Below are 13,496 nucleotides of genomic sequence, written 5' to 3' on the forward strand. Positions count from 1 at the left end.
TGAAACAAAAACACAAAAAAGTATTTCTGTTATAACATTCAACAGCAGCTAGATTCTGGTAGTATTATATACACTAACTCTAAGTTTATCGTTGTTTGAGGTTTGTTCTGCTCAGCTTTTTATTAGGTTCAATGAGTCTATTTGAATAAGTTAACTCTATGTTTCCCTTTACTGAAACAAAAACATGTCCTTCCATCTTTCCCCTCCTTAGGGTGGACAAAGTTTTGTCCCATTATGTTCACTTATTTAGTAACTGTAAGGGACTGTGGTCTGTTGGTAACAGGAAAATGTCAAGTTGTGTGTCATCTGATTTATTACATAGAGAGAAGCTGTAATGTTCTGTGAGCTGGGCTAGGGGGAGCAGGCACATTCTAAATAAAGGCCTCAGATTGAAGCCTTGTGGAACCCCTCATAGAAACCTTGTTGGTGTTTTTATGTATAATTGCAAAAAGTTTGCTGGGCATCATAATGTCAAATTCTGTGGTGATCTAACATTCCTCTTCTACTTTCCTGCAAGAGAATAAATACCAAAAATACCATAAATACCTATAACTGTAAACATATATAACACATCTTAGGACTGGTTCATGTGACCTGTGGTAAATATCAGTCATCTAAAACTATAGAAAAAGGAAGTGAACCTCCGGTGGAGATATTTGAAATTTTACATAGAAGAGGCCAAAAGTTTTCCTTCACTTTACCAAATCTCGTCATTTTTAATTATCTCTTAAAGTGATTTCATTTGTCAAGCCTTTCAAATATTTTATCAATGTTTTTTTTTCTTTGCCATAAATGTTACATTTCTGGCTTCTGCATAACTAGAAAGACTGTATTAAACACAAGTTTAAAAAAACACAAGAAATATTCCCTTAAATCTTTCACTTGCATTAAGGTTCCTAACATCCGCTTTATTAAAGGAGAGATGAAATTACAAGGACATTTCTCCAACATCCTCATAATGAATTGAAACCTCATCAGGGAAGGCGGCTTCTGTTTGTTGGATTCAGTATGCTGGGCTTAATGACTTACATTGAATCATGAAAGGTCAAATTATTCATCAGTTAAAAATGTTTTAATAACCTTCAAACATTTTCAAATTAAAAATGTTTGAAGGTTAAAACTGAATGGATTCTGATGGTCTAAAATGGGGATGTTTTTTTTTTTACACGTACCTTTATGCTTTGTGTTACAGAGTTCAATATTTGGCTCCTCTGGTTCCTGGGGATCGTTCCCTCATCAGCCTGGATACTGTCCTATGCAATCTGGAAACCAGTAAGTTCATCATAACTTCGGTTTACACAAAACACTGTAAAAAAACATAAAAAAAAAAAAAAATGCAAGTGAAATAAAAGTTGATATATGTTTATTATGTTTAACACAGCAAATTAAACCCCCTAGAAACAGAAAGTAAACGTCCCTGTCTTCAAAAATGCTTTCACCTGGCGTGACCTAATGGAATCGCCACACCATCTCTCCGGATGGTCTAATCTTTCAGACCTCTCATTTCCTGCTGTAGGCTGCTTGACGTCAGCCTACATTTGGGTTGGGGGAGCGTTAGACTTCCTGCACGTTAGAGCTGCTTGTGTCCTTTTAAACAGGAGCTGTGTGATAGTTGGTGGTTGCAGAAATATGTTTGTGTTTCTTGCTAGTCAGCAGCAGCGCCAGCAGCCTATCAGAAGGTAGAGAAACGGTGCTGCTTTGCACTGAGGAAGAACACTTTAGCTCTCAGTTTTACAGAATATATTCTAGATCATCTGTCATATATCTCCATCCTTTATGTCAGGTTGAGGTTTTCTGTGTAGAAACATCCAAAATGATTTAGGTTTTTTGTTCTCCCCAATGACGAATTGTTTCTTCACATAGTTGTGTTTCGTTTTGATACCCCGATCTCATTTCTTTGAAAGTCAAAACATCTGGTGACGTGAAGGTGCAGTGTGTGGTTTTCAAGCTCACTCAAAGTGGAGTTTTATGATATCAAGCTCATTGTAGAGTACTTTATCTCACTTTCTATCTTACTATATACAGAGAGGAAAGAAAGCCAAAGAAGGGTCTGCGGTTAAGAGCAATATAAGAAAGAATAAGTAATGCCTCTATTGCCCCACTGTGGGGAAATGATGCGATTGATTATGTTTCCTTAGAATTGAGGTGTTTAGATTTCGTCTTGCATAATTTAAGTAAGGTGGCCTTTGAAAAAGCCAGAGACTAGTGTCATGCTCAATACTGTTGTGTTTGCAGGCTTTTTTTTTCTGCTTGCAGAGATTTCCTGGAACATTGAGGCCTGTTTTTTTTTTTAAGAAACAGGACAGAGAACTTAAACCAGCAGTTTTTGTATGACTACCTGTAATTGTTTTTACTTCTGGTTTTCATATTCCCGTGAATTTTGGTTTCCTTTTGATGCTCATGCAGCCTTTTGAGGGATTACCTTTGCAAACTCCTGCAAAAGTATAATGTAGATTCTCATAGAGAACATGAAGAGGAGTGATATGTTTACAGCATTGAGGAGAAAATGTGCATGAGAGGTGCTATGTTAGCTCAGATTGTCTACCTACAGCAACCCCCACACATATGCACAGAACATACTGGTTCTACAAAGCATCATTAAACACAAAAACAAGGAAATAGACTACTTCAGAATGAGTCAACCTCTTAATTTCTACTTTCAAAGCTGTGATTAGGCAGAAATAGGACGAGTGATTTGCTGGGATTTTTGCTTTAGTGTAAGAAAGTATTAGAATATGCTAGGCAGCATCAGGCTGTCTATTGTGGAATCAGAACCAGACTTTTACAAACCACAGAAACATTTTCTGCTTACTCTATGTGAACAAAAACACATAGTTTTTTCAGATTGTTGACAGTTCATATGCTAACACAATTTACCATTAGTGTGATAACATTTCTACATTTTTAATTCTAGGCAGATTGTGGCTGACTCAGGTGGTACTTAGTTTTCAGAAAATCTCAATAGTTAAAACCAGATAAATGCATGTATATATCTGGTATAATGTTCTTACATTAGTTAAAACTAATTCTACCTGTTGTAGAAGAGGTAGAATTTCGACCATTTGATAAATATTTTTTTTTTAGTTTAAGCGACCGCAGATCACTTTAATAAGGCCCAGTCTACGCAGAGCTTAAGTGGTTTTCTTAACGTATTTTTGAAAAATGATTCAGAATGTAAAGATTCAAAGGATGTTCATGTAATAATGTGGATAATTAAACTTTTTCTTAGTTTTTGCTTTAGCTAGCAGCTTTATGATCTCTTACTTTTGTTCTGTGCTTCAGTCAAACAGAAACATGTTTAACTCTGGGACACAGAATATGTCCATGTGCTACAAAGCTTGGTAGCTGAACATCTCTACGCTGTATATATTTTCATATTTTTGTTTGCAGAGCTGAATCTGACCATTTCAGACATCTGGAAATTGTAAATGAGGTTGACTGGGATGTGGCTGATCTCTTTTTTTTTTTTTTTTTTTTTTATGATGTCACATAAAGGAACAGTTTGCTTAAAGTGTTTACAGCCTTAAGTACATCAAAAGTTTATTAATTTAATTGTAGAATGTCATCATGATTGTTACTTTACTTATGTAGAAAGTTTGACTATCTTTACTTCACTGGAGTCATTATTTTGTAGACTTATTTTTTTAACTTTATACTTCTACTTCTAACATTTTCTTGAAATTAGCTCTACTTTCTTTTCCTTACATTTAAAAATAGACTCATTAGTTTTGTTTCATTTAAGCTCCTTGTCATTATGGCCTGTTGGTATTTAAAAAAATAAAAACCATCAAAATATCATTCACTCAATTCATTTCTTGTGGTTGGACTCAGTGCTGCACCGACTTGTTCGCCACAAACCAAAACAAATAGTTTTTCAAGATGATGCCAAAAATGTTTGACACTGTTAACATTATTTATAAAACTAAGGAACTTACGTATAAGGAAGTTATCATCCAGAATTGTAGAAAAATGTCCTTTAATAGGGTCGTGCAGTAAAGCTTCTGTCCTTAATATTTTTCCTGCATTGTTTTTACTTTTATTCTTTAAGAAGTTATAAAAATGGTACTTTCACACTTTTACTTAAGTAAAAAGCTTAAGTTGATCTCTAACTTCTACCGAAGTATTTTTTAACTGTGGGATTTACCCTTCTACTTAAGTAATAATAATTTGTGAGTGCCCAGATTACCAGAGGTGATTATTCTAAGTGACCTTTACATACTGATTTTAGTTATTTATTGTCTTTTTCCCACTGCTTTGTTCTAATAAATAAAATCCAAAAGTGTGCGTGATGCAAACACCTCTTAGTTGCACTATAAGGTCAGTTTTCCTACCAAAGCTTTGTGCCTCACATTCCAAAGCCACCATTTCCTTCTGATCTATTCTGATTAAGGGAGATAATGGGACAAGTTTATACTTGGTCACAACTCTTAGGTTTGTTTGAGCTTCCTGTGCATTATTCAACATTAATACTTGCTGCTGACAGAGTGGCGTGCGTTGCACAGCTTAAAACCTGAGGTTCACTAAGCACACTCGGATGACAGCTCTTATTTTCTTGTTTGTAGTAGCTATAAGGAAGTGTTCTTCCGAGGAATCCTTGCAACTTTCCGTACTTGCATGTCTATGTGTGGGTTGCTGTGTGGTGTGTCATGCTTGGCTTACTCCTTGATAATCATCATTTCTATGGAAGTGCTTTTTAACTGTTGATAATAATTGGACTCTTTTCTTGTAGTTAAAGGCATTCCTGCTGTCACAACCAAAGTTGTGCTTTTAAAACTAGTAGTATTTATTGAAATTAGTCTTTTAACTACATTCTATGTTTTTCTCACTAAAGAGATGGATTTTTATGCACTATAACTACCCTATTTTTCAGACTATAGAGCACACCACACTGTAAGCCACGCCCACTAAATTTTTTGAAAGAACTTGAGGCGTACATATATAAGCAGAACTGGGCTATAAGCAGCTGATGTCTACTGATATGTACCCAACCAAACCTGTAGGCGGAACTCTACATATAGCCCTAGAATAGGGAAGAAGAAGAATGCTAACTGTTGTTAGCTTGTTGACTTGTAGCAGTTACAGCAGCTTCTACAGAAAGATTAGGTTTGGTCAGCTCTTAATTTCAGCTCCGCAGGAGTTGAGCCCAGCCTCTGTATTGGTTCGGCAGCTTTAATGCTGCAAACAAATGTGCAAAATGTGGGAATATGGAACATTTGTTCTCCGTTGGTCCCACCTGCTAGCATGTTGTTGTGCTCAACGAAAATTAGCCACTTAATTCTTTCATTTCCAACACTCACTTTTCCCTCTGGCAGTTAGGAAAAATCTAAAGAAAAGCTTCACCTTCTTACTAGACGCATAATTCAAAGCGTGGGAAAAAAATGGCTGCTTATAGTCTGGAAAATATGGTAATTGTTTATATTGCAGTCACCACTTGTGAGCTATGGAGATACAAACAAAAAGTGACCTGTCAGTAAAGACTTCTGTTTAACCTATCATGATGGCATGTTATGAGTTGGGTAAATTATGTATGCATGAGGCTGCTGACTAATTTGGCTCTAATGAAAAATGATAGTGAAATGATATGAATTAAAACAATTAAATTTGGAGGTTACTTGCGTTGACAGAGAGGTCGGTCCAGTGCTGTGAGTCTAAGCCCCCAACCGGCTGTGTTCAGGCCTGCTGTATTTATGATGCTGTCACTGCACCGTAAGCAAAATAAAACCACAAGGGGGGATTTCCAGTCTGGAGGATTTTTTTTAACCAGTCCTAATGTTTGTTTTTTCCTTCCTTCCTCCTCCTTTGGACTTTTCAACATGTTTATCCCTATTTTGCTATGTTTTGATAAAACTTTGAAAATCTGGCTTATTTTTTTTTTTTTTTTATATTTTATTTAGACAACTGTCAACAACAATACAATGATCACAGGGACAAAGTAAACATGACATTTTTTTTTTAATCCCTTCTCCCCTCCTTCCCACTCCCCATCCTGTGGTCCCTTCCTTTACCTTCTATTTATTCTGTCCCCTACCCCTCCCCATCCATCCGTACCCGGCTGCAAACAAAAACAGCAAAATAAAAAAAAAATAAATTAATTAAATAAAAATAAAAAAATAAATAAATAAATAAAATAAATAAATAAAATAATAATAATAATAAAAAAAAAAAAAAAAAAAAAAAACAGTTATACAGCTGAGGAATCACAATCATAACAAAACCCAGGGGACCAAGACAGAGTACAGAAACATGGACAGCATGTAAAACAGGCGTCTGCGCAAGCGTAGGTACACAGATCAAGACAGAACATGGATATTTAAAACTGCACAGGTTGACAATCACTATCGCTAGCCAGATTCACAAGGAGCCGCCGGGCCAGGGGGACAGGCAATTACAACAGAGCTGGTTCCTATACGTTTTTCAGGCTCGAGGGAGGGTATCCAATCTTTCAAAATAAGATAGTATAGGGGCCCAAGTTTTATAAAATTTTTGGGTCGAACCTCTAAGACAAAATTTTATCTTCTCTAACTTAAGGAACATGGACAGATCTTTCAACCACAGAGAAGCCTTGGGTGGGTGTTCTGATTTCCACGCTAATAATATTCTTCTTCGGGCGAGGAGAGTTGAAAAAGCTAGTACATTTTTAAAATCATGTGTTAATGATATCCCCTCCCCTGGAGTTCCAAATATTGCCAATTCAGCACTGGGTTGGATACCTATTTCGAAAGCTTCAGATAGGATCTGAAAGATTGTGGACCAGAAGTTACACAGTTTGTTACAGGTCCAGAACATGTGAGTTAGATTTGCCTTAGCCATGTGGCACCGAGCACAGGTTTCACTCACTGTAGAGTAAATCCTTGAGAGTCTAGCTCTACTGTAATGGATCCTATGAAGGACCTTGAACTGAATTAGTCCAAGCCGAGCGCATGATGTTGACCCATTTACTCTACGTAATGCTTGGTTCCAAGTTTCATCAGAGATGTGTATTCCAATTTCCTCTGACCATTCTGCTCTGATCTCATTGAGATTCACAGTATTAAGTGATGAGATGCTATTATAAATTTGGGAGATTAAGCCCCTATCCTGTGTTGGAGTTTGCAAGATTATGTCTATACCTCCCTTTGGGGGTAAATTAGGAAAACAGGGACTATTGTTACGAACACAGTCACGGATCTGGAGGTATCGAAATAGGGAGGAACGTTGTAGGCTAAATTTAGAGGAAATAGCATCAAAGGTAGCAAAAATTCCATCTATATATAGGTCACTAAATTTATTTAAGCCTGCTCTCCGCCAGTGGGCAAAGACAGGATCTGATAAGGATGGCGGAAAAACATGGTTATCACATATGGGACTGTAGATAGAGAAGTTTTTCATATTGAAGTGTTGTCTAAATTGTGACCATATTTTTAGGGTTGAGATTACAACTGGGCATGACGAATGCTGCCTCGGAGAGAGAGGAAGCTTTGAGGTAACTAATGCAGGGAATGATGATGGCTTACACGTGTTCAGTTCTAATTGACACCAGTCAGCATCTGGTTGATGGAGTAAACAGACTATTTTTTGTAGGTTTGCCGCCCAGTAATAATACAACAGATTAGGTAGAGCCATACCCCCCTCATCCTTATGTCTCTGAAGGAAGCGCCTGCTGATTCTAGGATGTTTATTACCCCACATGAATGAGGATAGCTGTTTATCGATAAGTCTGAAGAATGATTTTGGGAGAAAAACTGGGATACTCTGAAAGAAATACATAAATCTTGGCAAGACGTTCATTTTAATACATGCTACTTTACCCGCTAAAGATAAATTTAGGACACTCCACTTCTGGAGGTCGCGTTTGAGATTATTAAGCAGAGGGGAGAGATTTTTTTCAAACAGATCAGAAAAAGAACGTGTCACGTTAATTCCCAGATATTTGAATCCTGCTCTAGCAAGCGGGAAGGGTAGGTCAGTTTCTGTAATTTGGAGCGCGGAATTATTAATTGGAAAACATTCACTCTTTGAGAAGTTCAACTTGTATCCTGAGAATTTACCAAAACGGTTTAGTAAACTCACAATGTTGGAGATAGATGATACGGGGTCCGAGATGTAGAGTAATAGGTCGTCCGCATACAGGGACAGCCGATGTTCCAGCTGTTTTCTACAAATTCCCTTAAAACTCTTTGAAGTCTTGAGCATAATTGAGAGTGGCTCAATAGCTAAAACGAAGAGGAGTGGGCTGAGGGGACAACCCTGCCGGGTACCCCTGGATAAAGAAAAGAGCCCAGACCTTGTTTTGTTAGTGATTATACTCGCTTTGGGTGAGGTATACAACAGTTGTACCCATGCTGTAAATTTGGACCCAAACCCAAACCTAGCTAGTACCGCAAATAGGTAAGGCCACTCAACCCGGTCAAATGCCTTCTCCGCATCGAGGGAGACCACAACCTCAGGATGCTCCCCCGATTCAGGAGAATGGACAACACTAATAAGCCTACGTATATTAGAGAAAGAGTGACGACCCCTCATAAACCCAGTCTGATCTGAGGAGATTATGTCAGCCATGGCTGCGTCCAGTCTCATAGCCAAAAGTTTAGCTAAGATTTTAACGTCACCATTTAGAAGTGATATGGGCCTGTATGAAGCGCAGTCTGTTGGATTTTTACCATGTTTTAGTAAGAGTATGATGTTAGCTTCTGTAAGAGTCTGTGGCAAGGTTCCCCGCTCCAATGAGTAGTTAAACATTTCAAGTAAAAGAGGTGCTAACTTGGATGAGAATTTTTTATAGAATTCGATTGGATAGCCATCTGGTCCAGGGGCCTTGCCACTCTGCATTGCTGAAATAGAATTGATAACCTCACTAAGTGTAAGGGGCTTATCCAAATCCCTCTTCCTATCAGGACCAATAACAGGGATATCCAAGCTCTTTAAGAAATTATTCATATCCGAGTTGTCCTCTGGGAATTGTGACGTATATAGATCAGAATAAAATTTCTCAAAGACCCGGTTTATTTCAGCTGGATCAATAGTTTGTTCATCAGGGGTCTTTTGGATCTGTGATATGAGCTGCGCCGCTGACCGGCTCTTGAGTTGGTGGGCCAGGAGGCGGCCTGCCCTCTCACCATGTTCATATATAAATCCACGAGATCTAAGCAAGGATTGTTCCACATCCTGCGTTGATATGAGATTATATTGCATTTGCAAACAAAGTCTCTCTTTGTACAGCTCGGGGGAGGGTGACATTGAATGTCTACGGTCCAGCTCCAGCATAGAACTGAGAAGCTGTTCCTGCCTTAATCTTCTAATTTTGTTACGTGTTGCCGTGTAAGATATTATCTCACCTCTAATTACCACTTTTAATGTTTCCCACAGGATGGATGGCGACACAGAATCTGATTTGTTTTCAACCAAAAAATTATCTATGGCAGTAGACATCGATTCACAAAAATTGTCATCTGCTAACAAAGTTGAGTCAAATCTCCAGATGGGCCGCTGAGCCTGATTAAGTGGAAAGGCTAAGTCCAGTATTACTGGTGAATGATCAGACACTACAATAGCAGAGTATTCACTTTTCTTGACAAAGGGTAGCAGAGTTTTGTCTACAAAAAAGCAATCAATCCTTGAATATGACTGGTGGACAGGTGAAAAAAAGGAGAATTCCCTACGATTTGGAAACAAAAGGCGCCAAGGATCTATACAACCTGATTCCTTCATGAATGCTGCTAAGGCCTGAGCCATCTTTGATGGAGATGACAATCTAGAGCTGGAACGGTCTAGGGTCGGATCCATAACACAGTTAATGTCCCCACCCAATATCAAACGGTGAGAATTCATGTTAGGTAGAGCAGAGATTAACCTGGATATAAAAGAAGGGTCATCCCAGTTGGGAGCATATATGCAAGCAAGTGTAACTTGAGTATTATACAGGGAACCAGAAACTATAACATATCGGCCCTGTGGATCTGATATGGACGAGCTTAAAGCGAACTGTATGTTTTTATGAATCAATATTGCTGTTCCCCTCGCTTTAGTATTAAATTGTGAATGGTAAACTTGTCCCACCCAAGGCTTCTTAAGTTTTATATGGTCTGCAGAGACCAAATGAGTTTCCTGTAGAAATGCTATTTCTGTTTTAAGTTTTTTAAGGTGGGAAAAAATTTTGGCCCGTTTCACTAATCCTCTCATGCCCTTTACATTCCAGCTAGTAAAGCGAACTGCTGAGGCATCCACTCTTACACTGTTGTTACATACATTAGCCATAATAATCCAATTTTATACCTGTCCCGGCCCAGCAGCTCCACCTGGCACCCCCACGGATGCATGTCTTCCTATGCATGTTCAAATTTTTAAGAAAAATAAAGTAGAAAAAACAACACAAAACACCTGTATGAATGAAAAAGGCAGCCCTGAACCCAACCCTTTTTAGAACCCACCCCAGTTGTATCCTTGCTTCTCTTGTCGAAGCCAACTGCTGTCCCATAAACACCTCGTAGGTCTTCCGATAGGCCTTACACATCCCCAAATTAACTTTGGAAGGTTCCCGAAAAACTTGGTATTAAGGAGTTACACTCTTTAAACAATAAGTTAAAACAGCACCAGCAACTATAAACGGTGGATAATGTAAACTCCACAGGGCAATTGTACAATAACCAGCTAGATTATGAACGTGGATTTTTGTGCTAAAATACACTAAATTTACGTAAAAACAGAGAACAGAGAACAACAAAAACAGTGATAGTAGCAGCATAAAATTGTAATAATAGGGGGCATATTCGTGTACGTGCATACATGGTGCAAACATACTCACAAGTGTATGGAAGCATGCCCCTTATGAGAAAAACGATGCGTCCACTTAAAACAGCATTAATATATATATTTTTTTCTCTCTTTTTTCCTCTTTTTTTTTTTTTTTTTTTTTTTTTTTTTTATCCAGTCCTTCAATGCAGAACACGCAGGTGTAACACATAACGCAGTAATTTGTTACCAGATCCTGCTGTAACGTGGGTATCCCGTCTCACTCCGACAGATGTTTGTTTATTTTGCAACGCAGCGGTCGTAAAACGCCTGGGCCTCCTCCGGCGTTTCAAATAAGTGGCTTTCTCCCTTAAACGTAACTTTAAGACGGGCAGGGAAAAGAAGACGAAATGACACACCCTTCTGGTAAAGAACTCCTTTGACGCCGTTGAATGCCGATCTTTTCTTTGCAAGAGCGATGCTGAGATCTGGATATATCCTCAGGGTGGTTCCCTGGTGCTTTACTTCATGCTGCCTGGACCATCTCAAAGCGGCTTCCTTCTCCCGGTATCGGTGAAATGCAAGGATGAAGGGCCGTGGTGGTCGTCCTGCTACGGGCTTGGGTCCGGCTGCGCGGTGTGCTCGCTCCAATTCCGGGGGAGAAGGGAATATGTCGTCCCCCATAGCATCCTTTAGCAACTTGGAAATGAACTTAGTTGGATCCTGTCCGTCTTCACTGCCTTCAGGTATGTTAAGTATGCGTAGATTTAGCCTGCGAGATCGATTTTCCAGGTTTTCAAGGCGTTCCAACAAGGCAGCGTTTTGGGACTGAAGAGACTTAACAGCAGCTTCAGCTTCGAATATGCGTTGAAAGTTGTCGCCTGCCAGGCTTTCCGCAGCTACAAGGCGGCTTTGAAAAGAATTCACTTCGTCCCGCAGCCCGTCCACCGAAGTTTGCAGAGGCCGAATTGACTCTTGAATTAATGTGGCCACATCCTCTTTAAAGTTGTTCCGCTGCTTGGATAGTTCCGTGACCAGTTGGGACATGGAAACGGGATCTCCGCATTTACCATCGCCATGTGGTTCGCCGTCGGAGGAAGCCGCGGCCATTGAAGCTACCTTGCTAGCTAAGCTAGTCGTTCGCCTGGTTGAAGTAGAAAGTTTTTGTTTAGTATTATCACTGGCCATTATAACGTCGCCAGGTTCAGAGATGGTGCTTCTATCGGTCCGGTGCTTAATAAAAGTGTATAACTCCTGTTCTAAAGTAATTTAAAAAAAAGTTGGCCGGGAGCTCCTTCACCCTGCTTCCCTCCTCTACATCGCCAAACCGGAAGTCCCTCATCTGGCTTATTTTAAAGATTTTCTATAACTTCGTCTATATAATTTAACCAGCAACATAAATTAATGCTGCGTGATTTTACAGCAAATAACACAGCAGTTATCGTCATTATAAATGGTGATCCCACTATTGTGTTTGGTATGTTTGAAAGCTGAGTCATTCAGTAACACTGATCTCTGACCAGCAGCTTAGGACACAGGAGCCAAACCCTTTGAGCAGCTTTGGCTCAGGTCCAGCTGTTTAAGTTCGAGCTCTAGCAGCCCATTGGATAACCAGCTGATGGGACGGTTTCACCTCAACAGGACTTAAGTTTTGCTTTTGCTTTGAGCGCTCACTCAACCCGGTTGCTCTGAGGATTTCTCGGTAGCCTTGTGACTTATCCTCTTTAGGAAACTGAAAACACAACATGTTTAGAGTAAAGGGTCTGATCATATGTGGCAGAAGTTAACTTGATGCCCCAGAAGATGTTTGGTGTTCAGGAAGAGGGAGCCTTCATGGTGGGTAGGAGCTCGTTGTGTTTTGCTTATGCTGCTGTCGATGCCTGGCTGCCCTTATCATGTCTAACCTGTCTGTTTGGCTCGGATCTAGACAGGTTTGGTTTCCCTGCCGGTTTTTAGTTGAATTTGCTGTTGCTGTCAACTCTAGACAAATCATTTTTGAATGTTTCATAAGGTTTAAACTCATTTACAGCTCAGAATCATTTTGTGAGAAGACTGTTATCAGTCAACCTTTAACTTTGAAAGAACTGAACATGGATGAAACCGAAAGCTTTTGCTCCTGTTAACCCTTACTTTACACCCTGCGCTTCCTTTAAGGTGGTTCTTATAATTGGTCTCTGCTTGTTGCCCAGTAGAATCACCAAAGGCTATAACTTTTTGGGTTAGCATTTCATGTCTGTATAGAGATTGTCATATTATGCTTACATTTAGCGATCTTACTTCCTTTTAAAGGTGGAGGTGACACAAAGACTGTACTGCTTACATATGATGAATTTCAAGCCACCTAAATGTTTGTGTTTTCTGCTTTTTCTCCAGGCAATACCACTTAAATAGCAGCACTACCACCAACATTCCTGATATGCACATGAGCATGTACACAGGATTCCCTGACATGGATTTAACCAGCCTCAACCTCCATAAAAATGGAAACGGAGACTTCCCCCAGGTTGGCTTAAAATAAATGTTGAATTCAATCATTTTCAGCAACACATGTAACTTATTTTTTGCAGGTTGTTAAATGCATTATGTAAGCGTTGTATCCTCCCACAAGGCTTTCTATCAAATGCTCCCTTTTACTTTCCTATTTCACTACATGTAATACTGTATATTCAGACTCGGCTTTTAAGTTCACTTAATTAGAGTGATCCTTGCAGCAGCTAGTGTAGGCTTTGGCAGAAATTACTTGGTATTAGTGTATATTCTGACTACTTAACAACACCCCTTTCAGATGC

General features: G+C 39.2%; 1 protein-coding gene across 3 annotated transcripts in view; it reads left to right on the top strand.

Moving 5' to 3' along the window:
• The window catches only part of si:ch73-63e15.2 (protein strawberry notch homolog 2), a 99,143-nt gene that overhangs the window by 31,169 nt on the left and 54,478 nt on the right, over window positions 1-13,496 (top strand). For 2 of the 3 annotated variants that reach the window (XM_038290282.1, XM_038290283.1), the window contains exons 3-4: window positions 1,193-1,272; window positions 13,081-13,210. In XM_038290282.1, coding sequence (XP_038146210.1) covers window positions 1,193-1,272; window positions 13,081-13,210 — 210 coding nt within the window. Of the gene's footprint in view, window positions 1-1,192; window positions 1,273-12,388; window positions 12,544-13,080; window positions 13,211-13,496 lie in introns of those variants that run through there. The other variant, XM_038290284.1, reaches the window with a different exon arrangement.

This window comes from Cyprinodon tularosa, unplaced genomic scaffold (genome assembly GCF_016077235.1).
Source record: "Cyprinodon tularosa strain WSP-4 unplaced genomic scaffold, ASM1607723v1 ctg278, whole genome shotgun sequence".
Lineage (NCBI taxonomy): Eukaryota > Metazoa > Chordata > Actinopteri > Cyprinodontiformes > Cyprinodontidae > Cyprinodon > Cyprinodon tularosa.